This window comes from Vipera berus (genome assembly GCF_964194415.1).
Source record: "Vipera berus genome assembly, chromosome: 16".
Classification (NCBI taxonomy): Eukaryota; Metazoa; Chordata; class Lepidosauria; order Squamata; family Viperidae; genus Vipera; species Vipera berus.
In genome coordinates, this window is record NC_138219.1 from 6,609,548 (window position 1) to 6,637,044 (window position 27,497).

A 27,497-nucleotide genomic window follows, 5' to 3' on the forward strand; every position below is an offset into this window, starting at 1 on the left:
GTGAGGTCCTTTTTCTGGATTCCCCGAAAGGAGAAGCGTCTCGATTCGAACCCACCGCTTCAGAAGCCTTCGATATGGCAATACGCTTCCAAAGCCGCTAGCAGGATGTAGACCAGCCAGAGGCTAACGAAAAGCAGGGTGGCTAGAAGTTTCGGGGTTCGGGGACCGCCCAGCTCTCCCCCCACCGGAGGCCGGCGCCGGTACAGCAGCACCGCGATGCTGATGAAGGCAAAGATGGTGAAGATGGTGACAGAGAAGGCCAGGGTGCCCGGCTGCACCTCGAAGGGTTTCCCCTGGCTGGCCCAGTAGCTGGCGGCGATGGTCCAGGCCACGCCAATGCCCAGGAAGACATTCACGGCGTTGCTGCCCGTCACGTTACCGATGGACGCGTCGGCGTACTGGTCTTGGATTGCAGCCACCTTGCTGGCAAAGGTATCTGGGAAAAGAGACAAGAGAGGATGCTCAAAGTGAGACAAGCCACGAATGTGGGTTTGTGGGGCTCGTCTGGAATTTGAGGGGCAAAGGGACACCTTTTTTCCGGACGGCGGACAGCGAGGTTAATAATAATAACAATAACAATAACAACAATAATAATAATAATAATAATAATAATAATAATAATAATAATAATAATAATAATAATAAAGGTAAAGTTTCCCCCGCACATGCGTGCTACTCGTTTCCGACTCTAGGGGCCGGTGCTCATCTCCGTTTCAAAGCCGAAGAGCCAGCGCTTGTCCGAGGACATCTCCGTGGTCATGTGGCCGGCATGACTACACGCCAAAGGCACACGGAACGCTGTTACCTTCCCACCGTAGCGGTCCCTATTTTTCCACTTGCATTTTTACTTCTTTTCGAACTGCTAGGTTGGCAGAAGCTGGGACGGGTAACAGGCGCTCACTCTGCTACGCGGCACTCGGGATTCGACCCACCAAACTGCCGACCTTCTGATCGACAAGCTCAGCATCCTAACCCGCTGAGCCACCGCGTCCCTTTTAATAATAATAATAACAACAATAATAAAGTTGGAAAGGACCTTGGAGGTCATCTAGTCCAACCCCCTGCTCAGACTATTTCAGTCAAATGGCTGTCCAGTCTCTTCTTAAAAACTTCCAGTGTTGGAGCGTTCACCGCTTCTGGAGGCAGGTGGTTCCACTGGTGAATTGTTCTCACTGTCAGGAAATTCCTCCTTAGTTCCAGGTTGCTTCTCTCCTTGGTTAGTTTCCATCCGTTGCTGGATGGAATTCCCCAGCCAGAATGCTTTAAGGTGGGTGGACTTCAACTCCCAGAATTGCCTAGCTGGGGAATCTGCGGAATTGAACTCCACCTATCTTAAAATGGGTGGACTTCATTACAGGTAATCCTTGACTTAACAACCCCAATGAGGACCGGAACCTCTATTGCTAAACAATACGGTCCTTAAACAAGCTATTCATATCACTCCCCCCCCCCGATCCTATAACCTCTTTTTGCTGGGGCCGCTAAAGGAATCCAGCTTCCCCACCGACTCCGAATGTCGGAAGACAGACAGGGAGGTTGCAAATGACTTCTCACGTGACCACCCTCCCGGGACGTTGCAACCGTCATAAATCCAAGCCAGTTGCCAATGCACCGATTCTGATCACGTGACCACGGGGATGCTGCAACGGTCGTAAGCGTGAGGACTGGTTGCCGGTCACTGTTTTTCAGCAATCTCGCAACTTAGGTCGCTAAACGAATAATCGTTAAGTCAGCACCGAGCTAGCTATTCCCTACTTTGCCCACCTGGGAAACTACAGTTCAAGGGTTTTGTGCAAGCTCCCCAAATTAAGCCACGGTTTCATGTTAGTGCCAAGCAATTAACTAACATGATTTGGCTTGGATTAATTGAGCAACTGTTACTCATTAGAAGCAATTTGTTAAGCAAGCCTTTAGCTTCTCGAGCCCAAGATGCAGCATCTGGGAGCCCCCCAGATCGGGCAGAAGTTCGTTCCCAGCACCCCTCAACTTTAGCCAGGCAGGCTGGGGCACATGGGTGTTGTAGTGCAGCCCCCTCTGAAGACCCAGAGGCAAGATTATACTTTATGTCTGTTTCGGGATAGGAACCTGTGTGTTTGGCGGGGGTGGGAGGGGACGTTGGAACTGTTTTTGGCAAGAGGCTTCTAGGAAAAGCCTCCGTTTTGTCTAGGAATAAACTTCCAGTTATTTCGAGGGATTTTTTTTAATCCTCCTACATAAAGTTGAATTTATTTGACGTTGTCAAGGGAAGCGATTTTGATTAACAGTTCAATTAAGCAAGGCCTCCAGCCTTTTGGTCTCAAATTACACCGGCCAATTTAGCCAACATTAGCGGTTGCTTGGCGCCTCTTGAAAGCCGTTCATTCCTGGCCATTGATTCAACCAGCGTTTCTCAAACGTGATCATCTTTTAAGACCTGTGGACTTCAATCCACAGCGTGCTGGCTAGGGAATTCTGGGAATTAAAGTCCACCCATCTTGAAAGTTGCAAAGTTGGAGCAACGTTGATTTAAAAGCCTGCAACTCGCCTGGTTCCAGTTAAACGAAAGATTTTTTTACTCTGCTCTCTACTCAAGGCAGCCTGGCCTTTATCCCAAACGAGATTTTTTGAACTGGACAAACAGCCATTTTTCAGTGCCGCAGTAACTTCAAATGGTCACTAAATGAGCTGTTTTAAGTCAAGAGCTCCCTGTAAATAAATAACAATTTTTTTAAAAAAAAAAGTAAGCAGCTGAGGTCTGGCGAGAGATGCTTGCAGCTTAGCTTCTGCAAAGCCACACAAGCCTTCAGACCCGCGCTTTCCGAAAAGGGATTTAACTCCCAAATTCTCTTTTTTGGGGGGAATGAGTGGGTTTGCCCTAATAATAGAGCGTTAACTTCCAAGTCACTGATCAGAAATTTTTTTGGGGGGGAGGGTTTGAAACGAGCTGGCAGAGGCGAGCAAGCGAACATTTGCACGTCACCGCTCACCGGTTCGGAGATGCAATCTTATCGCTATCGTCCTAAAAAAAGATACGGAGGCTTTTTTCTTTTTTTTTTTTTTGGTTGGGTTTAATTGCAAGGGTTGTGTTTTCCTGTTGTCTGTTAAGCGAAGGGCGTTTTGCACAAGCCCACTTTCAAATTCACCCCACCGCTTCTGCGTTGTTGAGTTTTTGTCAGCTGTGTGTTTAGCAAGTTGACTTCTGGGCTCTCTCAGCCATGAGTCCTGATGCTGCCTTCCAGTGAGTCAGGATTCCTTAAAAATAGCAAAAGCAAATTTAGGTTTTGCTCTATTTGGGGGGGGGGGGCTGTCAAAGCATTGGTATGCAGGGGGTGTATCTGGGGACAGCGGAGATTATTTCAAGAGAGCATTCTGCAAAATGGAGCGGTCTAACTGCTAATTCTCTGATGCCATTCAATTTCTGGTTTCTTTTTTTAAAGGCGCAAAGAGGCTGTCTTTCATTCAGCCTGCAGAGCCCAACTTACTTCTAGTCCTCGACTTATGAACACAATTGGGAGCAGGGGGTTGGGCTAGATGACCTCCAAGGTCCCTTCCAACAACAACTTCTTCTTCTTCTTCTTCTTCTTCTTCTTCTTCTTCTTTCTTCTTCTTCTTCTTCTTCTTCTTCTTCTTCTTCTTCTTCTTCTTCTTCTTCTTCTTCTTCTTCTTCTCTTCATTATTATTATAAAACTTTTATTCATAAAACATGAAACTCAGAACACTCAAATTGACTGGCACTAATGGTTGACACGGGTTGCTGCCAGCATCCTAGGTATCAACCAGGTATCTCCTTAAAATGTAAGATGTTCCGAGTAGCGCAGTTTTTTTGTAGCTTTGCTGGAGCTATTGCAGGAAGCTGCAATTTCTTGATGTGTTTTGCAAAGTTTTTGGACATGGTTCCCAGTGCCGCAGTGACAATGGGTGTCACTGTTACGCGTTTCATCCATAATCGCGCAGTTTCGATGGCCAGGTCGCGGTCTTTCGTAATTTTTCCCAGTTCTTTTTCTTCGACTCTGGCATCTCCTGGTACAGCGATATCAATCAGCTGTACGCTCCGGTTCTCTACGGCTGCGATATCTGGCGTGTTGTTTTCCAAATGGCGATCTGTCTGTATTCGGAAGTCCGACAAGATCTTCACCCTCTGATTCTCGACAACTTTTTCCACCCTATGTTCCCACGACTTTTCGGACACAGGCAAGTCGTATTTTTTACACAATGCCCAGTGGATTAGTTTAGCAAGTCGGTCATGTCTAGCTTTGTAGTCAGTTTGCACGATTTTGCTGCACTCACATATTAAATGTGAAACAGTTTCAGCTTTGTTGTTGCAAAGTTGGCAATTTGGATTGACAGTAGATTTTTGTATCTTCGCTTTCATGGCATTAGTTTGTAGTGCTTGTTCTTGAGCAGCCAGTATTAAGCCTTCCGTTTCTTTCTTGATGGTTCCCATCTTAAGCCATGCCCATGTCAAGTTGTTATCACATTTTCCTTCAATGTTTTTCAAATGTTTTATTATTATTATTATTATTATTATTATTATTATTATTATTATTATTATTATTATTATCTCTGAGCAGTCTCTAAACAAATGTTTGTTAAGTCAAGGGGTCAATTAAGTGAAACTAAACTCAGTCTGGGGGCCCCCCACTCTTTACCCAAGCCCATGCATTGAAATCTTTAAATCTTTCCTTTGGGGTAACTTCTTAAAAGGTTGGGGATCCCCATCATTGCTCCAGGGGCATCCATGGAAGGAAAGGAGAAATGTGCCTTTGTCCATGGTGCTGAATCCCTGTCCATTGATTAGAGTGAGCGCCTGTTACTCGTCCCAGCTTCTGCCAACCTAGCAGTTCGAAAGCACGTCAAAATGCAAGTAGAAAAATAGGGACCACTCCGGTGGGAAGGTAACAGCGTTCCGTGCGCCTTTGGCGTCTAGTCATGCCGGTCACATGACCACGGAGACGTCCTCGGACAAACGCTGGCTCTTCGGCTTTGAAACGGAGATGAGCACCGGCCCCTAGAGTCGGAAACGACTAGCACGCACGTGCGGAGGAACCTTTACCTTTTACCTTGTGAAACGGGACAACTTTTTAAGACCTGTGGACTTTTTGGCTGTGCCGTTGCAACTTCAAACGGTCACTAAAGAATGTTATAAGTTGAGGAAGGTATTACGGGAACCCAGGTCAGATTCCTCGCCATCCCCACGACCCACTCTGTGCCTGGGCCTGTGTGTTGTTGTTGTTGGTGTGTGTGTGTGTGTGTGTGTGTGTGTGTGTGTGTGTGTGTGTGTGTGAGATGTCCTCTGCCACCCATCACTGACCAGGCACGGAGGTACCCAGCGCCACGAACACCACCGCGGTGACCGAGTCCTTGAGGCCGATGGTGCAGCCGAAGTGAGAGGCCAGGTCCCCGGTGAGGGCCGTCAGCACCCCGATGAGGCAGATGGAGACGAGGAAGCAGGCCCAGCCACACCAGTACTCGGTGGGTGGCACGAACGCAAAAAGAACTTTCCAGAAGACGGTGAGGAAGTGCATGATGTAATCGAAGCAGGAAGGGAGACGGTCCTCGCCCGAGTCTTCGTCCTCGTCGTCACCTGTCGGGGGGGGTCATTAAAAACAGGGATTCAGCCTCTCTCAGGAACAGTAGATGAGTTGGAAGGGACCTTAGGAGGTCATCCAGTCCAACCCCCTGCTCTTGCGGGAGACCGATACTATTTCTGATCCACGGCCACCCAGTCTCTTTTTAAAAGCCTCCTTGTGTGTTGAATCACACTTCCCCAAATAAAGTATTCAATTCAGTTCAATTCGATTCAATTCAATTTGATTCATTTCGATTCAATTCAGTTCGATTCAATTTGATTCAACTAGATTCAATTCATTTCAACTAGATTCAATTCAATTAGGTTCAATTCAATTCGATTCAATTCAACTAGATTTAATTCAATTCAGTTCAACTAGATTCAATTCAATTAGGTTCAATTCGATTCGATTCAGTTAGATTCAATTCAACTAGATTCAATTCAATTCAACTAGATTCAATTCAATTCGATTCGATTCAATTCGATTCAATTCAATTCCACTACATTTCATTTGGTTCAATTCAATTCAATTAGATTCAATTCCACTACATTTGATTCGATTCAATTCGATTCAGTTCAGTTCAATTAGATTCAATTCAATTCAATTCGATTCAGTTTAATTCAATTCAATTCAGTTCCCTTACCGGCACTGACCGTCACGGCGCTTACGAATTGCTCCCTCCAGCTGCTGCTTCCCACTACGAGAGCCAGGTTAGTTTTCTTGATTAATTTGTCCACAGTGCTCTGGAGGAGAAGAGGTTGGGGAGAGGTGAAATGGGGTGGGGGGTCTTGGGGGGAGGGCTCCTTTCCTTCCCTCCGCCCCCTCCCCTTAGCAATCTAAAGATGATTTTTTTTTCCTTCGGTGTGGCCTCCGATGGAAGCTAACCGAGCAAAGCACGGCATGGACGACAAGAGGGATGTTAAAAAAAAAATACAGGTAATCCTCGATTTACAGGCAGAATGGAGCCCAAAATTTACGTTGCTAAGTGAGACTTCTGTTAAGTCAGCTTTGCTCCATTTTATGACCTTCCTTGCCACGGTCGTGAAGGGAATCGCCGCAGTTCTTAAGCCAGTCACACGTTTGTGAAGTGAATCTGGCTTCCTCATTGATTTTGCTCGTCAGACGGTCGCAAAAGGGGATCAGGTGACCCTCCGGGATACGGCGACTGTCATAAACAGAAATAAAATTGCCAAGGGTTTGAATTTGGATCACGTGACCCTGGGGAGGCTGCAACAGTCCTAGGTCGCTTTTTTTCAGTGCCGTTGAAACTTCAAAGGGTCACTAAACAAATGGTCGTAAGGCGAGGACTACCTGAATTTGAAAGAGAAGTGAACTGGGATGGACGGGCCCGAAGAAGACTTGGATGAGAGAAAGGGAAAGTCTCTTTATTTACCTTGAACTCGTAAGACTCCTCAATAATGACTTCAAGTTTGGCGTTTTCTCCCAAACTGGGGTACCCCATCTTAGCAACTTTTTCCTCCTCTCCTGCAGGCAGTTGATTCTCGTTGGTGTCACCTAGGATAGGATGGGGGGAAAAGAAGAGTGGCCTAGGACAGGGGTCTGCAACCTTGACAACTTTTAAGACTTGTGGACTTCAGCTCCCAGAATTCCTCAGCAAGCTATGCTAAAAGGAAGTGGGGTTTGCACTGTTTATAAAGTCCACTCCTTTTGTAACACTGATATGTTACCTAGTTGGGTCATGAAACGTCTGCAAGAAAACAACTAAGGTTTAAGAGCACCAAGGACCCCACAGTCCTTTTCCTCCTCCTCTTCTATCTATCTATCTATCTATCTATCTATCTATCTATCTATCTATCTATCTATCTATCTATCTATCATCTATCTATCTATCTATCTATCTATCTATCTATCTATCTATCATCTATCATCTATCTATCTATCTATCTATCTATCTTCTATCTATCTATCATCTATCTATCTATCTATCTATCTATCTATCTATCTATCTATCTATCTATCTATCTTCTATCTATCTATCTATCATCTATCTATCTATCTATCTATCTATCTATCTATCTATCTATCTATCTATCTATCCATCCATCCATCCATCCATCCATCCATCCATCCATCTATCTATCTATCTATCTATCTATCTATCTATCTATCTATCTATCTATCTATCTATCTATCTATCTATCATCTATCTATCATCTATCTATCTATCTATCTATCTATCTATCTATCTATCTATCTATCTATCATCTATCTATCTACAAAATACTTACAATACTTACAATCCTTGCAGCCCTCTAATAATTTGTAGGACTCCTCCTCCTCCTCCTCCTCCTCCTCCTCCTCCTCCTCAGTTGGGACCCTGTGATCCTCCCAAAATTGCTGAAAAGACTGCAAGGGATTCTGGGGCTTGTAGTTCGTGATGTCTAGAGAGCCAGGCATTTATCAGACAACTTTCAACATGTTACAAAAGCTTATTGACGTTTTTCTTTCCATCTTCCTATCCTTACCGTGCCGGAGTCCAATGTCCAAGATGACTGGAGGTCCCAATTCCAGGTGAAAATTCTTATTTTTTTCATATTCCTCATCGTCAATAATTTTAATCTCGATGTATCTTCTAAGAGAGAGAGAGAGAGAGAAACCAGTTCAAAGTAAACCACCAACATCGTCAAAGGTAGGCAGGACAAACACTTAAAACCTCTGCCCCAAAATGTTTGCAACTTTTCTTTTTTTTAAAAAAAAATTGCTTCTCAGTTTTCCAACTTTCTGGGGCTAAAAAAACCACGGAGCCTACAAAGCTTTTACAGCGCTGATAAAAGCAACTTGGACACAACAACAAATGAATTCGTTAAGTCTTAGCGCATTTTTTGTTCAGCATGCAAAACTACAAATACTCCTGGACTTACAACCTTTTGTTTAGCGATCAAAGTTACAACAGCACTGAAAAAAGTGACTTATGGCCAGTCCTCACACTTACGACCGTTGCAGTATCCCCCGTGGTCATGTGATAAAAATTTAGGCGCTTGGCAACTGGTGTGTGTGTGACGGGATCTCGGGATCATAGGATCCTCATTTATGATCTTATGCCGACAATCAAAGTCAATGGCGCAGCTGGATTTGCTTAATGATCAGGTTACTAACTTAAGAACTGCAGTGACTCACTTAATAACTGTGGCAAGGGGGCAAAACTCACTTATGAAGTGTCTCACTTGGCAACATAAACTTTGGACTCTTAACAGCTTAACAGCTGCAGCGATTTGCTTAACCACTCGGGCAAATCATAAAATGGGGTGTAACTCACTGACTAACTGCCTGGCTTAGCAACGGAAATTCCGATCCGGATTGCGGTCGTAAGTTGAGGACCACTTGGATGTTTCCCGGCAGTTATAAACAAACTGCAACTCTGCGCTGATAATATTTTCTCTGCAAATTTTTTTTCCTACTCGTGGCCTCCGGTTAACGTGAAGAAAATCGTTTCTGATTTTATGTTTATGTTTATTATTTATTTATTTATTCGCTTTCTCCCGAGGCCGCGAAACTTTACTCCGCTTCCCAGGGGTGTAACATCTGTCGGCAGCCATTTGACTGCCACGCTTCGGAGAGATGACAAGGCAGGCATATTTGTCCCTCAGGTCCTTTCCGATGAGCAGAATGAGCAAGGAAAAAAGAAAAAAAAAGATGGATAGCCCAAGAGAATTAATATATGAAAGGGATTTATAGCCAGGACCCCCAGTGACAGCTGCCCTGCTCAACCTCTTTGGACTGCCAAAACCTCAGGAAGATCAGTTGGAAAATCAGCTTATAGATAAGATTAAAGGCGCAACTAGACCACTTTGATAGATGGTTACGACAAGAATGGAGGGCAAAATTTCTGCGGCTAAGCGAGACAGTTAGGTTTTGCCCCATTCTACGATCTTTCTGGCCACACGGATCACTGCCGTTGCTAAGTGAGCAACGTGGTCATTAAGTGAACCAGGCTTCCCCCTTGAACTTTGCGTGTCAGAACTTTGCGTGACCCTGGGACACTGCAACGCACCATGTGTACAAGGCCGGTTTCCGAGCGTCTGAATTTTGATCACGAGACCGTGGAGATACGGCAAAGGTCGTAACTGCGGGAAAAATGGCCCTAAGTCGCTTTTTTCCCCAGGGCCGTTGTAACTTCAAATGGTCACTAAATGAATGGTTGTAAGTCCAGGACTACCTGCGTGTCAAAGTCGAGGAAAGGAAAACCACTCAGCTTTGTGAATCTCAGCCCGGACCGCAGAAAGAGCATTTTTTTTCCAGTTATATTTCTTTCTCCCGTCCTTACAATTTTTTTTTCCTCACAAACGTGATCAACAGATACAGAAAACTTTGCAGGTTTCATTCTGGTCTGCCGAAACAAACCCAAACTGGGTTAAAGGAGGAAAAAAGGGTTAACGCTGGGTTATTTTGGACGGAGGGGGCTGCATTTCTCAGCCTGTTGCTAGCTTCAAACTTTCTGCGCCTCCTCAATCCCGTCTGGCACCTTCCTCTCGCCCCGGCATGGCACCCTCCCCACATGCCATGGCGCCCATCCCCTCTTCCGCTCTGGGCCGGCTTGTGGGTCTCCCCCTCCCCGTGTTTTCACACCCTCCTGTTGACCCAGCGTCTCCCCCTCGCTGCTCTCGCCAATTAGGTCAATGTCTCTCAAATGGGGAGGCTGAGCGAGGCCATGCTTGGCAGAGGGAAGATTGAACCTTTCCAGAAATTAATGCCATGTGTCAGAGGCTGGAGGGGTGGAGAGGCCGGCTGGGTTGAAGGGAGCCAGGGTGGAAAATGGTTTGAGACGGGGAGACGCCCCCCCCCCCCGCAGCCCTTCTTCTGCTGGAACGGTTGTGTTTTTAGCATGAAACAAAGGTAGCCCTGAGCATGGATAAAGTGCCATGGATTGAACTAACTCTTGGGAGCCACTTGCATACTTTTCATAACAGACTATAGTATCAACACAAAACATGATCTTAATAAAGAGATTCTCTCTCTCTCATTCTGCATATCAATCTATCTCAATCTCTATCATCCTATCAATCTATTTCATTCTATATTTAATCTTTCAACCTATCTTATTCTACCTATCTCATCCTGCCTATCTCTCTCTCATATACATACATACATACATACATACATACATACATACATAATCTCTCTCATATCTCTATTTCTGTCTCATCTATTTATCTATTCCATCTATCTCATTCTCTGTTGATCTATCTCAATCATTCTATACCTATCTATCTATCTATCTATCTATCTATCTATCTATCTATCTATCTATCCATCTATCCATCTATCTACCTTCTAACATCTGCCTAAATCCATCCATCACCTGTTGGTCTGTCCATCCATCTATGTTTATTTATTTATTTATTTATTTATTTATTTAATTAAATTTTTATACCGCCCTTCTCCCGAAGGACTCAGGGTGGTGAACAGGGCATATCTTAAAACTACAAAAGTACAAAAGTTAAAAAAGAATTAAATTATTGCCCACAATAAAAACAATAAAATATATATATAAATATTAAAACCCTAAGTAATTCCCCATCAGGCCAGGCCAGCTTGTTCAAATAAATGGGTCTTTAACCCGCGCCGGAAGGAGCGGAGATCCGGTGCCATCCGGAGCTCAACCGGCAGCTGATTCCACAAAGCCGGAGCGCCCACAGAGAAGGCCCTCCCCCTGGGGGCCACCAGTCGACATTCTCATGTTATCTATCTATATCTATGCATCCATCAGTCCAACTATCTATTTATTATCTTAATCCATCCATCCATTCCTCTAACAATCTATATCTTAATCCATCCATCTATCCATCCACCCATCTATATCTTCATCCATCCATCTGTGTCTATTTATGTATCAACCCGTCCATCCATCCATCCATCCATCCATCCATGCAACATCTGTCTGTCTGTCCGTCCGTCCGTCTGTCTGTCTGTCTGTCTGTCTGTCTATCTATCTATCTATCTATCTATCTATCTATCTATCTATCTATCCATCCATCCATCCATCCATCCATCCATCTGATTCTTGCACCAGGCAGCCTGTAACTGAGGACTACCTGTACTGTTCTTTTTAAATATTATTTGATTATGAATGATGTATGTTGATTTTATGGCTGTTTTATGATCCTGTAAGCCACAGAGGGTCAGTACAATTCAGCAGTAGAGAAGCTGTTGTCGGAAATAGCAATAAAACGAAGCAACACCTGGATGAGCCACGTTTTAACGCTACAAAATCTGCGGCAATTGGCTTAACAACTGTGGCAAAAAAGGGTTATAAAATTGGGTGCCACTCACTGAACAACTGCCTTGCTTAGCAATAAAAATCCTGGCCCCATTGTGGTCGTATGTCGAGGAGTTTATCAGTAAGCATGAAGTGTAATTCTTTCCGATGTCTTTTTAAAAAAAATCTTCATTTTTCTCCTCTAAATTTTCTCCATAACAGCCCTGCAGGGTGGGCTAGACTGGGGAGAATGAGTGGCACCAAATTCCGTGAACATAAACCTGCCTATTTCCTGATTTATTTATTTTTTTTAAAAATGATGCTTTGTTCACCATCTTGAAAAAGGAAGTAAAACTAGAAAACAGTTTTTTAAATGTGTCGGACACACAGAAGTTTTTGGAGTTTGCGCTATAATAATAATAACAATTAAAAAAACCCAAACATTTTGTACCAAAATGTAGTGAAAACACATCCATGGCTGCCCTCTCCTGTGGCTTATATCTTTCCTTGATTATTATAAACATTTATCATCTACCAACATCTAATTCCCACAGTAGCCAAGTCCTTCCTGCCTGAAAAACCCATTAAAACAAATTAAAAACAGTTAAATCTGACAAACGGGGTACCGAAAGACCGGAAAAGTTTGAATATCAATACTCCGTAATACTCCGAGTGGAGATAAAAACGGAGTAGTTGGAAGCATGGAAGTGGGCATGTGTCTGATATTTAAGACCTCGCGGAACTAAAGAAGGAGGAAACGAAACCTGTAATTGTTTGGGAATTGGATGATGGGCTTTGTAATTTCCGGCCTGTGCTTCAAGGCGCTTTAGAAATCTTGGCAACAATGAAAAGCCACTGAAACGCAACTATGGTGCCACCGCTGAGGAGGCCACACTCCTTGTTGTGATCTGCTGTATGCTGTCTCTCTTCCTTTTCGAGGTCCTTGACTTACAATGGTTCATTTAGCGACTGCTAAAAAAGTGACTAGTGACCGTTTTTCATACTTAACCATCGCAGCCTCCCCGTCAGAATTCAGACACTTGGCAACGGGCTCTTGCTTATCCACTGCCTTTTGACGAGTCACAGCTTTCATATTTTTTCAAACATTTTTTAGAAAAAAGACGGGTGGCAAACCAATTTTATAAGTGAATAAAGTAAGTCGAGGACCCCCTGCGTCCACAGCCATTCTCCCTCCTCCCCCACACATTCCCCGTCCTTCCCTCCCCTCCCCTCCCCTCTCCTTTCCGTCGGGCTCCCCACGCTGGGCTCTTACACCGTCTCGTCGTTCTGAAACTCCACTTTGCCGGCGACTTCCTCGTAATCCTCCCCGGCTTTCGCCGTGCCCTCGATGGTGTGGTAGGGGATGGCCACTCGCCCGCGGGCCCCCGACGTACGCAGCACTTTGATGTGCACCACGCCTACGCTTTCGCTTACTCGCATCGAGGGTCCCTCGAAGGTGAAGATGCCCGCATGGTCGTCGTCGAAGATCGTCACGGTGGCCATCTTGGAGGGCGCAAGACAAGCTTTCGGAGGAGGCGCCGGGCCCGGCTCGGCCCAGCTGGCCCGGACGTTGCTGAGATGAACGTAAAAATACTCGTCCTCTTCGAAAATATCGTCGTCAATGATCCCCACCCGCAGCTCCTTGTGCGTCTCCCCCGGCTTGAAGAGCAGGGTGCCCTCTGCAAATTCGTAGTCGGAGCCGGCATTTGCCGTCCCGTCCTCTGTACGGAAGTCCACTCGCACAGAGACGCAGGCCAGGTCCCCTCCTCGGCGGACCACTGTCAGGACCAGCGAGCCGCAGTTCTCGAAGCACTGATAATGGGCTGGCTCGAAACCAACCCTCGTCACCGACTCATCTTCCTCTGTCTGGACCTCCGGCAAGCTGATGGCCTTGCGGGCCTGATCGGCCGCGTGTTTCTTGAGGATGTTCCCCGCTCCGATCATCATGCGAGTCGCTTGGATGCGGTAGAAAGCTCGGCTCTTCTGCTGCTGGACGAGTACGTGATAGTTGGCCATTTCGATCAGTTGTTCCATGTCCTTTTCAGGGTGCTTTTGCTTCAGATCCCGCAAGGTCCGAGCCATGTCCCGGCGGGCCTCCTCGTCTTGATCCTTACCCGTATCCCCCAGACCTTCGGAGCCTTCCTTTAGCGAGTTATCCATCTCGATCTCCATTTTGGGGTAGCCGATGTCGCCCTCGCTCTCGATGATGAGGCCCCGCGATTTATCGGCCCGGTACCTTTTGTGGACATATTTGTAGAAGAGGAGTCTCCGGTCAGCCACCCAAGCTTGGAGGACGCAGACTGGGAAAAACAGGAAGGTGAGAAGACCTTCCCATAGTTCTACCTCGCCGGGAGAGAACCAGGCCAGGATGAGATACAACCAGATGTAAGCAAAGATGCTCCAGGCCGCCGTGACGAAGAAAACCCGCAAGTGTTTGATGCGCCGTATCTCCCCTTGAGGGACCACGTGGATGCAGATGGCAATGATGATGAACATGTTAAAGGCGGCGCTGCCCACGATGGTGTTGGGACCCATGTTGCCGGCATGAAAGCCGTGACCCACGATCTCAATGATGGAGAGGAGGATCTCAGGGGCCGAGGAGCCCAGGGCCATTAAAGTGAGGTTGGAGACCGTCTCGTTCCAGATCCGGATGGTGGTCGTGGTGGTCTCGCCGTTGGGTTTCTTAATGGCAATCTCCTTTTCCTGCGAGGTGATCACTTCGATGGAGGCCATGAAGCGGTCAGCAATGATGGACATGCCCAGGAACATATAGATGAGGGCCACAAAGTAAACGATGGCCCGGGCCACCTTATCCCCGACGGAAGGATTCTGAGGGAGCCACACAGGTAAGATCACGCCTTCCTGGCACTCGGTGCTTTCCTGACATTTGGAGCTACGGTTGCCGCCGTCGGGACTAGACGACCCAATCCTGGGTGGGCCCAAGGCGTCGTCCACTGTAGCAAGCAGCGACGGGAGGAAGAGAGCCAAGAACAGGATCGTGGTCTTCACCGGAGACATGATGGAGAAGTTGACTCTGGGAAGAGAGGAAAGAAAGAGTAACAGAGACCAGGACGGATAGTTGGGCCTCTCCGAGGATTTGACATGGTGGCATCATGGCTGAAGAACATTTGAGGACCACCAAGAGGTGAATCGCAAACACGCCACGCAGCTCACAAAGTTATCCTTTCGGTGTTTCTCAAACCTTGGCAACTTTAAGATGGGTGGACTTCAACTCCCAGCATTCCCCAGCCAGGCCTACTGGAATTCTGGGAGTTGAAGTCCGCCTATCTTAGAACACACTGACGGCCTACTTGGGAGTAAGACCCGCTTCCCAAGGGGCTGATTCTCTGCCAGCTGGGTTTGGATGGAGACCAACAACTTCACCCGTTGAAGCTTCTGCCAGCAGAAAAGAGAAGAGCCACGGACATCTCGCCTGGCGGTTGTCCAGGAGCATTTGGAAGCCGGTCAGCTTGATCTGGACCTGAGCCTGCCTTTCTGCCTCTGCCCTCTTGACAGCCAACACAAACCATTGTGTGCCTCACATCCTGATCTGGGCCGTAATTACACTCCAGCTGAATCATAACTAGCGTGAGAACATCCCGGGGGAGGTGACCTTGGAGGCGAGAACTTCCTGAGACAGGGGACACACGTATAAAGACGGTCCTCCAACTTAACCCCCGTTGGTCGTAAGAACGCTTTGCTGTATCTATGGAGACTCTCCGTTATCCGGGTACCTATTATCCCAAAGATAGTTGTTTTTCACGAGGCTTGTTTTTCTTTGAAGACGTTTCGCTTCCCCATTCAAGAAGCTTCCTCAGCTCTGACTGGAGCTGGTGGGGAACGCCCAGATTTGCAGGCAAGGAGATATTGGGAGCGATCATTTTTACCGAGATAAAAATCTCGCTTTCCTGACTTTACCTTGTAGTGGCAGGAAAATAGGATGCCAGAGCAATTAAGCTATTATGGCATCTCTTTCCCAGCGCACAAAACGATGACACCAAAGTGCAAAAGCATGTTCTCAGCCAACCGCACCTGCCCATCATTAATTCAGATTAACCGCTGCTTCGCTTCGCTCTCTGCTGTTGTTCCCCCCTGACTTCCTCCTCCACACAGATGAACGAAGGGCGTCTGCCCTTTTTTCTTGGAATCCAGAGCTCTGAATTTATGACAATTGATTGACTATTTATTTAGCACATGCCATTTATAGAGGTCGTGCGATTATTTAATGATCCATTATTGTCAACTCTTTTACTATCTATTGTTTATTAATTGTCTATCTGGCATCTAATTATTGATTTCTATTATTGATCATCTAATTATAAATTGTTTATCTAAGGTCTCCTTTATCTCCTTATCAATTGTTATTTATTTATCACGTATCTCATTGATTTCTATTTGTCTAATTATTATTTATTTATCTAGTAGCTCATTGGTTTCTCTTATTTACTTATCTAGATAAGGTAAAGGTAAAGGTTCCCCCGCACACGAGTGCTAGTCGTTTCCGACTCTAGGGGCCGGTGCTCATCTCCGTTTCAAAGCCAAAGAGCCAGCGCTTGTCCGAGGACGTTTCCGTGGTCATGTGGCCGGCATGACTAGACGCCAAAGGCGCACAGAACGCCGTTACCTTCCCACCGGATTGGTCCCTGTTTTTCTACTTGCGTTTTTACGTGCTTTCGAACTGCTAGGTTGGCAGAAGCTGGGACGAGTAACAGGCGCTCACTCTGTTACGCGGCACTCAGGATTTGACCCGCCAAACTGCCGACCTTCTGATCGACAAGCTCAGGGTCCTAACCCACTGAGCCACCGCATCCCTTTCTATCTAGATATCGATTGTTTATTTACTGGTTATGTCTCATTCTCAGTTCTATTATTATCTAATTATCAATTTCTACTTATTATGTATTTGTTATCTATCAACTGTCTATTGGTTACTGACTCAGTAGCTAATTGTCCATTTTCTATTTATTATTTATTTATTATCTACTGATTGTCTATTTATCGTTTGTAATTGTTTATTTATCTTGCACATAGTATCTAATTATTGATTGATTATTCCTTTAGGGTGACTGGTATTCTAACAAGCCTGGGCCATTGCAGATTCTAGTTCCCATCATCCCCAGCTGATGGTTACGGAAAGGCAAGACTGGCAATTATCATTTTAACCCCGGGCATTTGTATATACTGAAAAACATTCCTGTGTCAACACTGTGCATCCTTTCTCATTATACAGTAAATGCTGCCGAAGCCATTTGATTGTTCTGGCATCCATCCTACCAATTCTGCAATACAGGCCAAATATTCTTTTAGTAATTCTTAATGTTGACGATTGGATTCAGATCTTCACCTTCCCCCCCCCCCCAAAAAAAGAAAAGAATTAAGGAGGAGAAATTTAATTTTCCAAGCTGTGTCAATGCAAATTTGCTTCCGAGAGATGAAGGGTTAAAATACCGAGCAGGGGGATTAAAAAAAAAAATTGGATCGGTTGGATTGTAAATTATAAATTGTAAATCTTCTGGCTGGGCCATTTCTTGAAGTTGAACGGTTGTCCAGCGCCGGGTGCCAAATCTGGGTAATAAATATTAGTTTAATTATTAATCAGCCTCGCGTTTGATCAGCTAGGCTCTGGATGAGTCTGTGTGGGATTTAAAGAGCTGCTTCTTGAGGTCTGCGGAATTTTGTTCCTTTGGAAAAAAGAAAGCCCGATCATTGGCTAACTTTATTTAATTTATATCCCGCCTTTTATTATTAACATTTGTAAAATAACTCAAGGTAGCAAAGATAACAAAGACACTGTCCTCCTATTTTCCCCACAACAACCCTGTGAGGTGTGTTGGGTCTAAAGAGAGATGGACTGGCCCATGGACCCAGATGGCTTTCATACCTAAGGTGGAACTAGAACTCCCCGTCTCCTGGTGATTGGCCCCAAGTCACCCAGCTGGCATTCATGCCTAAGGCGGGACTAGAACTCACCGTCTCCTGGTGATTGGCCCAAAGTCACCCAGCCAGCTTTCATGCCTAAGGCAGAACTAGAACTCACTGTCTCCTGGTGATTGGCCCAAAGTCACCCAGTTAGCTTTCATGCCTAAGGCGGGACTAGAACTCACCGTCTCCTGGTGATTGGCCCAAAGTCACCCAGTTAGCTTTCATGCCTAAGGCGGGACTAGAACTCACCGTCTCCTAGTGATTGGCCCAAAGTCACCCAGCCGGCTTTCATAAGGCAGGACTAGAACTCCCAGTTTCCTGGTTTCTAGCTCGGCGCCTTAATCTCTTGACCAAATTGGCTAGTTTTAACCGATTCTTTGATCTCCCCTCTGCCAAAACTGAGGTCGGGGCTCTGACCCCCCCCCACTACCGACTGGTGGGTTAAAAAGAGATTTTTTGCAAGTTCCGATCCTCTCCTAAAACAGCCCCTGGGTGGCAATCTGCCTTATGATCCCTTTCCGTTAATCCAGTCCTGCCGTATTTTTATTTTCCTGCGGGGACTTTTCTGCACCCCAAACCCTCCAGTTTTCTCCCCCAGTTTTAGACGGGCTCCTTGCCAAATCTCTCCCAAGCTCTGCAGCCCCCTCCCCACCTCACCCCGGGTGATTTTAAACACATTTCTTCTTCGTCGTCCTCTTTTAAAATGTGCCCAAATTTCCACCCTCCTCCTGACTCCTCGTCCCCAGAGCATGGAGCAAGCCAGGCATGACAGTTTGAGGGACCCACCTCCGTATCCCCTCTGCCTGAGCAGGATCCTGTTCCCACCCCCCTATCTCCCCCCCCCCTTACTGACCCCATTCAAACACCACCACCCCTTTTCTTAAAAAAAGGCACTCTGCTCTTTGCAGCGGAGATTCTTAAGCCTCTCTGTCTAACTAAGCCGGCCTCGGGTTTTAGACACAGCAGTAAGAAAATGTGCTTGTAGCATCAGCACACTGCTGCAGTGAACGTGTGGAGACAGCCGGAGCCTCGTAAGGGAAAAAACAACAGTCTAGGTTGGATTAGGGAAGACGGGGGCTGGATTGCAGGAGATTAGCAGCTATGGGGCCACCCCGTATCAGCGTCAGGTCTGAGCAATCTCTGGGTGGTTTAGAAGCACCTGGAAATGCGCAGGCACATGGCCACAGGTCTCCCCAAGGGCTGCCCTTTGCAGATGCTCAGGAAGGCTCTTGCGCTGGGATGGCCAGCTGCAAACAGACCCATTCAGTGCCAGCCACCGGCTCGGTGGGAAGCTCTGCCAGATGCCAGGGCAGCTCCTGGCTGGCACATTGCCAGCACCTCCTGAGCATGTGGCATGCTCACAAAACCCCAGACCTATCTTTGCCATGCCCTGAAGCTACAGGGTCTGGCCTCAGCTTGTTTTGTGTCGCTCCACGTGTGCTATGCCGCAAACCCCAATGTCCCACACTGCCTGCTGGATCTGCGGCACCCGGAGGGGTGCGCTGGCAGGGGCCCATTGATCAGGGAGGTGCCCCAGTTGGGACCCACAGACGTACCCTCAAACTCAACCGGCCCTCTCCCTTGTGCACCCCGCTCACAAAGTGTGTCCGGCAAAAGCAGCTGGGCAAAGAAAGGAGAATGGTTTAATTCATGGTGTGTGGTGCCAGGCGGTGCCCTCCCCCTTGGCCCCCTTCCTTCTCCATGGGGGTGTCCTTCTTTCTCAAACCCTGTTGCTCATCCCTAACCCATGAAGGAGTCCAGCATCACACAAACACCCACAAACACGCACCAACACATCACCTTCGGCTCATGCAGGGGAAAGAATCCACTTGAATCCTTTTGACACTAGCAGTTGTTTTGATTGCGAGAAAGTGATGAGGTGTGTGTGTGTGGGGGGGGGGGAAAGGAATCCTCCAATGGGATAAGCCCAGGCTAAAAATCTGCAGTGCCCCCTCCTCAAACTTCTTTCTGGCTGTCGGGGTGCCCCGAGGTGCGTGACCCACATTTGGGAGGGGGCAGCGAGAGGACGCCCCCAACCCCAAACCAGCTCTTCCATCCTAAGACCCTTATTCTGGGCTGGGCCAATTTCTCTTTGCGGTGGGGGTGGGGGTTTCTCCTCTTGGCTGCCGCCACCCCAAAAATAAGCTTCGCCTGGCCTCCCCTTTATCTATAGTTTATTTTTTGGGGGGGGCCTCCGACTTCGTTTCTCCTCTCTGGAGAAATTCATGCAGAGTTTTATCCTCCGTTTCTTTTCTCGCTGCTGTCAAATCTCCTTTTGCCTGTCGGAGGTGGTCGGTTCGCCCACCCCACCCCTCTTTTAAAATTTGTAGTGCGGGTTCCCCCTCCCAAACCGCTCATCCCTCAACTTTCTCGGTCCGCTGGGAAAAGCCAGGGGGGGGGTGAGGAGGAAGAGGAAGACACCTTTAGAAACGGATTCATCCGCAATTGGCTTTTCCTTCCTTCCTTCCTTCCTTCCTTCCCTCCTTCCTTCCTTCCCTCCTTCCTTCCCTCCTTCCTTCCTTCCCTCCTTCCTTGCCTCCTTCCTTCCTTCCTTCCCTCCTTCCTTGCCTCCTTCCTTCCTTCCTTCCTTCCTTCCTTCCCTCCTTCCTTCCTTCCTTCCTTCCTTCCTTCCTTCCCTACCCTTCCGCAATTAATTTTTTTAATTTCCTAATTTGCTTACCTGGTGGTGATGAGTCGGAGAGAGGCGACGGAGGCAGTGGGGTGAGGTGTTGGGGGGGGGGTGTCTAGCCGCTTCCCCCTGGGGATCGGTGCCCACTCGCCCAGCTGGGGAGGCAAAGCTTGAAAGACCGGGGTGGGGGGGTGGGGGGGCGCGTTGCAATGAATCCTCGCTTTAGCTGCCTGGCGTGGCTTTGCTCGGCTCGGCTCTCTCTCTCTCTCTCTTTCTCCCCCCCCTCCGGCTCTCCTCTCGCTCCCCCCCCCCTCGGTTTTGCTTACAAAGCAAGAACGGATCCCATAGATCAAGCGGCGGGGCGTAGAAGGGGGGGGGAATACAGCCAATGTCGGCTGGCCCCGAAGATGCTGTATCTGTGCCTCGTTGGCCGCTCCACCCGGAGAGCTTCGTAAAAAGGGGAGAGGGGGGGCAGCGCTCGCCGCTTCTGCAATACAGCGGGGGGGGGAGGAAAGGGGGGGGATCCTGGTGCTCCCGATCAACTAAGCTTTGGTCGCTTCCAGCTTGCGTCCCCTTCTCTCTTTCAGGCAGGTACCTTGGGATCCATCAGCCCCTCCCAGCCTCCCCCGACGGAAGGAGGGAGAGCTAAATTTGCAGCAGCCTTCACCCCAACCCCCTCCCCCCCCAGCAGACCCTCCCCCCCCGTCCGGGAAAGATGGCAGAAGAGAAGGAGAGAGAGAGAGAGAGAGAGAGAGAGAGAGATGGAAAAAGAATCCAGACAAGAAAAAACCGACTTCCCCGCATCCGCGCGATGCTTTGAACTCGATCGGGGCCAAGATGTGCATTCGCACGACGCCTCTGACCCGGATCGGGTTGGAAGAAGACGGGGTGAAGGTCTCGCGGGTTGGAGATTGTGCAAAAAGGGGGGGGCGGGGTGGGGTGGGGCGGGGTGGAATGGGTCGCTCAACGGCGCGCGCCAACGCCACCGGATTTGCTTTCCCTCCCTGAGGCTGCGGGCAGTGGGACTTGTAGTCCTTTAGCCCGCTGGCCGGGGCTGCTGGGGCTTGTAGTCGGTCCAACTGCAGGCTTGGTTTTTCGATCGGGGCTTCGGAAGCGGGGCTGGGGCGAGAGGGAAAGCGGACGCGGCGGGCGACTTTGGTAGGCCGCCTCGAGCGCTTTGGACTGGAGGAAAGGCGAGCTACAAAAGCAGGGGGGGAGCAGTTCAGGAGAGCTGAGGTTCCCCCAAGCCCCCCCCCAACAAGGAAGGGGAGGAAGAGGGGGTGCTTCGTCTACACACACACACACACACCCCGCTCCTCAAGGAAGAGTCAAGATCCCTCTGGCTGCGCAGAGGGGGCCTGCGGAACTCCCTGCTACTGCACTTCCTCCCCCCGCCCCAAAGCCAGACTCTTTTGAACCCCTAACCCTCCTCCTTCTCTCATGCGGCGAGGATGAGGGGAGCAGAGGACGGATCAAGCTCCGGGCCCCCCCCTCTCTCTTTCTCCCCCTCCCCCAAAACCCATCGTTGCGAGTTCCGTCGGCTGCCGCTAGGGGGCGCTTCGCCGCCGGGGTGGCTTCTGCATTCCGCGCACGCAGCTTGAAGTGTTGGCTTCTGGCTTCCTTGCCAAGATTTTGGGGGCTGGAAGGCGGAGGAGGGGGGGGAGAGGAGGAGGAGGAGGCTCGGGGGGGGGAACTTCTCCTTCAGCTGCACCCCCTCGCTCTCCCTCCGTCCCTCCCCCCCCTCAAATCCCAAGCGCGCTCCCTCCCCCAAGGGCATTGCATCTGTTGCCCATTTTTGCAACTGCAAAAGAAAAAAAAACCTATTGGGGGGGGGAGAGGGAGGGAGGACCGGCTCCCCCCTTCCCTGACAGCTGGGACTACCCCACCCCCCCATTGCCTATCTAGAAGGGAGCGCGGGGGGGGGGCGCGCAAGAAACGACCTGGTCCGGCAAAACCCCTTTCCACGCTTCCGATCCGGTGGAAACGGGACTTAAGCAGAAACGAACTCTAATACTCCTCTATAGCCGAATTGGGGAAGGGGCTTTTTCGGGTGGGGGGGCTGGAAAAAGCCACCCCCCCCCGCAGGCTAGGAAGTCGACCCCTCATCAGTCAGGACTAGGTTTCTCTCCCAGCTGGTGGGATCAGGACAATAAACCCCCCCTCCCCCCCCACACACACAAAGCGAAGTGATGTAAAATTAGAGGGGGGTAAAAAGCGATCCGTGGTTTTTTTTCCCGCACTTTTCATCTCAAGCTTTTCTCCGCCGAAAGCTGCTTTTCTCCCCCCCCAAAAAAAAAGCGGCGTCTGGCGCCCCCTGCTGGCCATCCCGCGCTACTCTCCTCCGCCCGCGAAGCGGTGCTTTTCCTAATCCAGCAAACTCTCCCGGGGTTGAAGCTGGTTCTCTTTGGTTTAGCAGGCTAAAAAGCAGAGACATCATCACCCCTGCCGACAAAAGTGCGTAGAGTCAATGTGAGATGGCCTCACGAGACCGATGGTTCGTTAAGGTGCTTCCAAGTAAAAAGAGCAGCACGCAGGGATGCAATCAGTCAAAGCTTTATTTAACGATAAAGTAAATAGAAAGAGTTCCCTGGCATGGAGGGATCCATGCCTGGGTTGAGCTCATGGATCAGCAAGCAAGCAAGCAGGAGAGAGAACAAAAGGGAGCAGACAAGAGCAGCCCCTGAGCAGAGGTTTTTATAGGGGGTCCTCAGCCCCTCCCTTACCATAAAACTCTCTCCAGTGGGTTAGGACGCTGAGCTTGTCGATCAGAAGGTTGGCAGTTTGGCGGGTCGAATCCCGAGTGCCACGTAGCAGAGTGAGCGCCTGTTACTCGTCCCAGCTTCTGCCAACCTAGCAGTTCGAAAGCACGTAAAAATGCAAGTAGAAAAATAGGGACCACTCCGGTGGGAAGGTAACAGCGTTCCGTGCGCCTTTGGTGTCCAGTCATGCCGGCCACATGACCACGGAGACGTCCTCGGACAAGCGCTGGCTCTTCGGCTTTGAAACGGAGATGAGCAGCAGCCCCTAGAGTCGGAAACGACTAGCACGCATGTGCGGGGGAACCTTTACCTTTAATGGGGGCTGCAGGGGCTGGGGACCCCTGACCCACCAGTGGGAGCAAAGATGCCTCTTTGCTCCCATCTGATGAACTTTTGGGGGAACTGCCATGGCTGGCACAAAGAACATCTAACAGTCAAGGCTGTGGTTTTCCCAGTTGCAATGTATGGCTGTGAAAGTTGGACCGTAAGAAAGGCCGAGCGCCGAAGAATGGAGGCCTTTGAACTAGGGTGCTGGAGAAGACTCCTTGCGAGTCCCTCGGACTGCAAGGTGATCAAACCGGTCGGTCCTAGAGGAGATCCACCCTGACTGCTCTTTAGAAGGCCAGATCCTGAAGTGGAAACTCAAATCCTTTGGCCACCTAAGGAGAAGGAAGGACTCACTGGAGAAGAGCCTCATGCTGGGAAAGATTGAGGGCAAGAGAAGAAGGGGACGACAGAGAAGGAGGTGGCTGGATGGAGTCACTGAAGCGGGAGGCGTGAGCCTAAATGGACTCCAGAAGATGGTAGAGGACAGGGAGGCCTGGAGGAACGTTGTCCGTGGGGTCGCGAGGGGTCGGACACGACTTCGCAGCTAACAACAACTCTTTGGTTGGCAAGAAATGGAGATTTGGACAAAAATATTTGGACTTATCAGCTCACTCTCCCGGTGGCTGTCAAACGGTGTCTTTTTAATGGAGCTTCCTTGGCGAGGCTTTAGGGAAAGTGTTGAGTTTAATAGTGGGGGTCAAGATAGAAATAATTACATCAGGACGGAACGCTGAAATGCAGGATTCTGGGTGCGGAAATGCAAGAGCGGTTTTGGGGGGGCGGAAATGCAAAAGACCTACAGCTGACAGTGAAGAAGCAGAAATGCTTGGGGCTCTAATCCCAGACGGTGGCTTGTTAAGCTAGAGGCAGATAATCCTCGATTTATGACCACACAGGCCAACTATAACTACCTTGTTATAGATTGGACAGCCATTTGTCTGGAATGCAGTAGGACCTCCTGCTTGAAGGGGGGGAGGGGTGCTAGACTAGAAGACCTCCAAGGTCCCTTCCAGCTCTGATAGTTTGTTACAATCCTTATCTACAAATCCCCTCTAAATTGAACCCAATTCATTGAGTTCTGCAGCAAGGGCCAAGTGGCAAAGCGACGGATGGAGATGGTCACAAACCTGCACACCGATGACGACTCTGGACCAGTGGTCGTTCGTCTGGGTTCCAGAGATGTCTGGCATCATCCAGGATGTCTGAACCAGACTGAGGCAGAGGAGGGTTTATTACAGGAAGTAGTGAAAGAGAGATTTCTTGGGAAAGAGAAGCCGCAGATTGGAAAACAGCTGAGTTTTGCAATTAAAACTCTCTGAAATACATCTCTACTTTCCCACTAATTGAATTTATTCTCTATTCTATTCTATTCTATTCTATTCTATTCTATTCTATTCTATTCTATTCTATTCTATTCTATTCTATTCTTCTATTCTATTAATTCTATTCTATTATTCTATTCTATTCTATTCATTTGTAAGTCGAGGACCACCTATATGGAAAAAAAAAGACAGGTGTGAACCAGGTTAATGGTGACTTTTGCAACACTCCGGGTATAATTATATTTGCACGTGCAAAGAGCGAACACCCCGAAATGAAGGCAGCCCCAATCCGACTGATTGATTCGGAGGTGGGTGTGTCTGTGGACCGACTACAAAGCTCATGTTGCCCACCCAGTGCTGGCTGGGAGCGATGGAAACTTAAGTCCACACGAGATGTTCCCTACTTCTCTTTTTTCTCTCTCTCTCTCCTCTCTTTTCTTTTCTCTCTCTCTTTTCTCTCCCCTCTCTTTTCTTTTTTCTCTCTCTTTTCTCTCCCTCTCTCCTCTCTCTCCTTTCTCTTTTTCTCTTCTCTCTCTCTCTCTCTCTCTCTCTCTCTCTTTAAATTCCTTCCCTTTTCTCCTTCTCTCCCTCCAGCGCCGATTGGGCGGCCGCCCCGCCTATCATCCGGGCTCTGGTCCCGCCTCCTCCCCTTGTTGATCAGCCATGCAGCCAAGAGAACGGGCCCTTCCCGGGTCTTGGTAAGCCGCGGAGGGGGCGTGCGCGGGGGTCTTCTCGCCCCTTTTTTGCAAAATAAGGGAGGGAGGGGAAGGAGGTCTGCAAAAAAATAAAATAAAATAAAAGCAAGGCCCAGTTTGGGTTTAATGCTGGCTTAAACCCGGCTTGCTAGCTAAGCCATGCTTGGGACTGCACGCTGGGCCGGCGAAACCCACGTCCGAACTGGCCTGAGTGGGGTTTGCAAAACGGCGCCCCCCAAAGAGGGGGGGGGGCTTTTGATCGCGGCCCAGCCCCTTGCAAAGCCCCTTGCACGTGAGAAGCGGCGTTTCCTTTGCTAATGCAACGCTTCCCTCCCCCCCCCCCCGCAAAGAGAGCAGGACGTTTTGCGGCCCTCTGCAGCGCCCCCTCCCCTCTTTGTTTTTTTACAGTGATGAAAAGCTTGCACCTTTTTCCCAAAAAAAGGGGTTTCTCTGGAAAGGGGCGGCTGGAAGGGGGTGCAGTGGCAAAGGCCAGCCGCTAGAGGGCAGACGTTGCAGCTCCCTGATGGGTGCATGGCGCAAAGGAGCCGCTAGAGGGCTCCTTGCTGCCCATTGGAAAGTGTGACCCCGTGTACATGGTATTGCGCGGCCAATCAAGCAGTCAAAGCCGAGGGGACTCCGGAGGTCTGGCTTCCACCCTCCTGTCACTGAGTCCAGTTTTGAAAAAGCTGCAGCCAAATCTGGTCTCTGCTTGGACGGGGCACCACCTGGCGATCCCCAAAGCATCAGGCTACAGTCAGGCTGAAACGTATCCCAGGAATCCCAAGCGCACCCGTGCGGTTCCCAGTGTGACTGTGTAAAGCAGTGGCCAGTGTTGTGTGCGATTTTTGTTTCTCCCCTCCCCTTTCCCGCAGCGAGTTGTGCAATGCATTCAGATAGTCCTCATTCTGCTCCTTTTCAGGGTCCCAGAACGGACCGTCTGGTTAAACACCGGCGCCCCCATGCCACTTCTGGGCCTCGGCACCTTCCGTCTGAAGGGGGACGCCGCCGTGCGGACCAGCCTGGATGCAGCCCTGGAGAATGGCTACCGCATGGTGGACACGGCTGCCGTCTACGGCAACGAAGCCGCGCTCGGGCGGGCCCTGAAGGATTTGCTGCCTCGCCACCATCTTGCCCGCGAGGACATTTTTCTGACCAGCAAGCTAAGCCCGAGAGACCACGGGGAGGAGGCTGCCCACAGAGCTTGCCTCCGCAGCTTGCAAGAGCTAGACTCTGGTTACTTGGATCTGTACCTTATCCACTGGCCAGGGACCCAAGGCCAACCTAAGGATGACGCCGGAAACCTGGAACGCCGTCTGCAGAGTTGGCACGCCCTGGAGCGCTTGCACGAAGCCGGGAAGCTCCGGGCGATTGGAGTCTCCAACTATACTGTCCGTCACCTTCAGGAACTCTTGGACAACTGCCGGGTGACGCCCGCCGTGCTGCAGGTGGAATTCCACCCCGAACTCGCCCAGACAGAGCTGCTCGAATTCTGCACCCGGAACGGCATCCATTTGCAAGCCTATTCCTCGCTGGGGACCGGACCGCTGGTCGAGCATCCCGAAGTACGGGCCGTAGCCCAACGGCGTGGTCGCACGGGCGCCCAGGTCTTGCTACGCTGGGCTCTGCACCAAGGCGTAAGCGTGATTCCCAAGTCGGCGTCGCCACGCCGCGTGGCTGAAAACGGCCAGCTGTGGTCGTGGGACTTGAGTCCAGCCGACATGGAACAACTACGGCATCTGGATTCCGGGAAGCGGTACTGCTGGGATCCCACTGGGGTCGCCTAAGAAGCTGGTGCGGATTCGGCCAGCTTCAGCCGAGATTCCTCCCAACTCTTGAGAAGGTCACCCTGTTCACGAAGTCAGTTTCCCATTTCGAAGCTTGTTGTCTTATCAAGTCCCAACGCTGGTGGTTAATTGTTGGTTTAGTGCCTTACCCAAAGCTGAGTCATTTAGGGCTGAGTCAACCCTAAATTAGCCAGGTTTAGGAATGTCAGGCTATTTTAGTTGCTCGTTTTGGGGTGGGATCCGAGCGTCCCGGCCAGCTGCGAGATTGTGGGGTAAAGAAACTGGTAAAAGGC

General features: G+C 49.2%; 2 protein-coding genes across 2 annotated transcripts; one reads left to right on the forward strand and one right to left on the reverse strand.

Annotated features, from left to right (window-relative positions):
• Positions 1-59: 59 nt before the first annotated feature.
• Positions 60-24,593, reverse strand: LOC308675613 (sodium/calcium exchanger 3-like; the record flags this gene model as incomplete). The annotated part of the gene is made up of 12 exons (XM_081341057.1): positions 60-436; positions 5,291-5,563; positions 6,193-6,292; positions 6,943-7,064; positions 8,036-8,142; positions 13,040-14,800; positions 15,071-15,162; positions 19,245-19,308; positions 20,701-20,804; positions 21,112-21,515; positions 24,016-24,067; positions 24,531-24,593. 12 exons carry the CDS (start codon positions 24,591-24,593, stop codon positions 60-62), a joined length of 3,519 nt encoding a protein of 1,172 aa, XP_081197183.1.
• A 296-nt stretch (positions 24,594-24,889) lies between these two features.
• On the forward strand, positions 24,890-27,256 carry LOC308675193 (glyoxal reductase-like). Its single transcript, XM_081340251.1, has 2 exons — positions 24,890-25,423; positions 26,340-27,256. The coding sequence occupies exons 1-2, from the start codon at positions 25,389-25,391 to the stop codon at positions 27,202-27,204; spliced, it is 900 nt and encodes a 299-aa protein (XP_081196377.1). The 5' UTR covers positions 24,890-25,388; the 3' UTR covers positions 27,205-27,256.
• Positions 27,257-27,497: the final 241 nt, after the last annotated feature.

What these genes read in the sequence shown, in the direction of transcription:
- LOC308675193 (XM_081340251.1), top strand. Translation starts at nt 25,389, where the DNA reads ATGCAGCCAAGAGAACGGGCCCTTCCCGGGTCTTG. An exon ending in CGGGCCCTTCCCGGGTCTTG is followed by an intron (nt 25,424 to 26,339) that starts GTAAGCCGCGGA and finishes GCTCCTTTTCAG; the next exon opens with GGTCCCAGAACGGACCGTCT.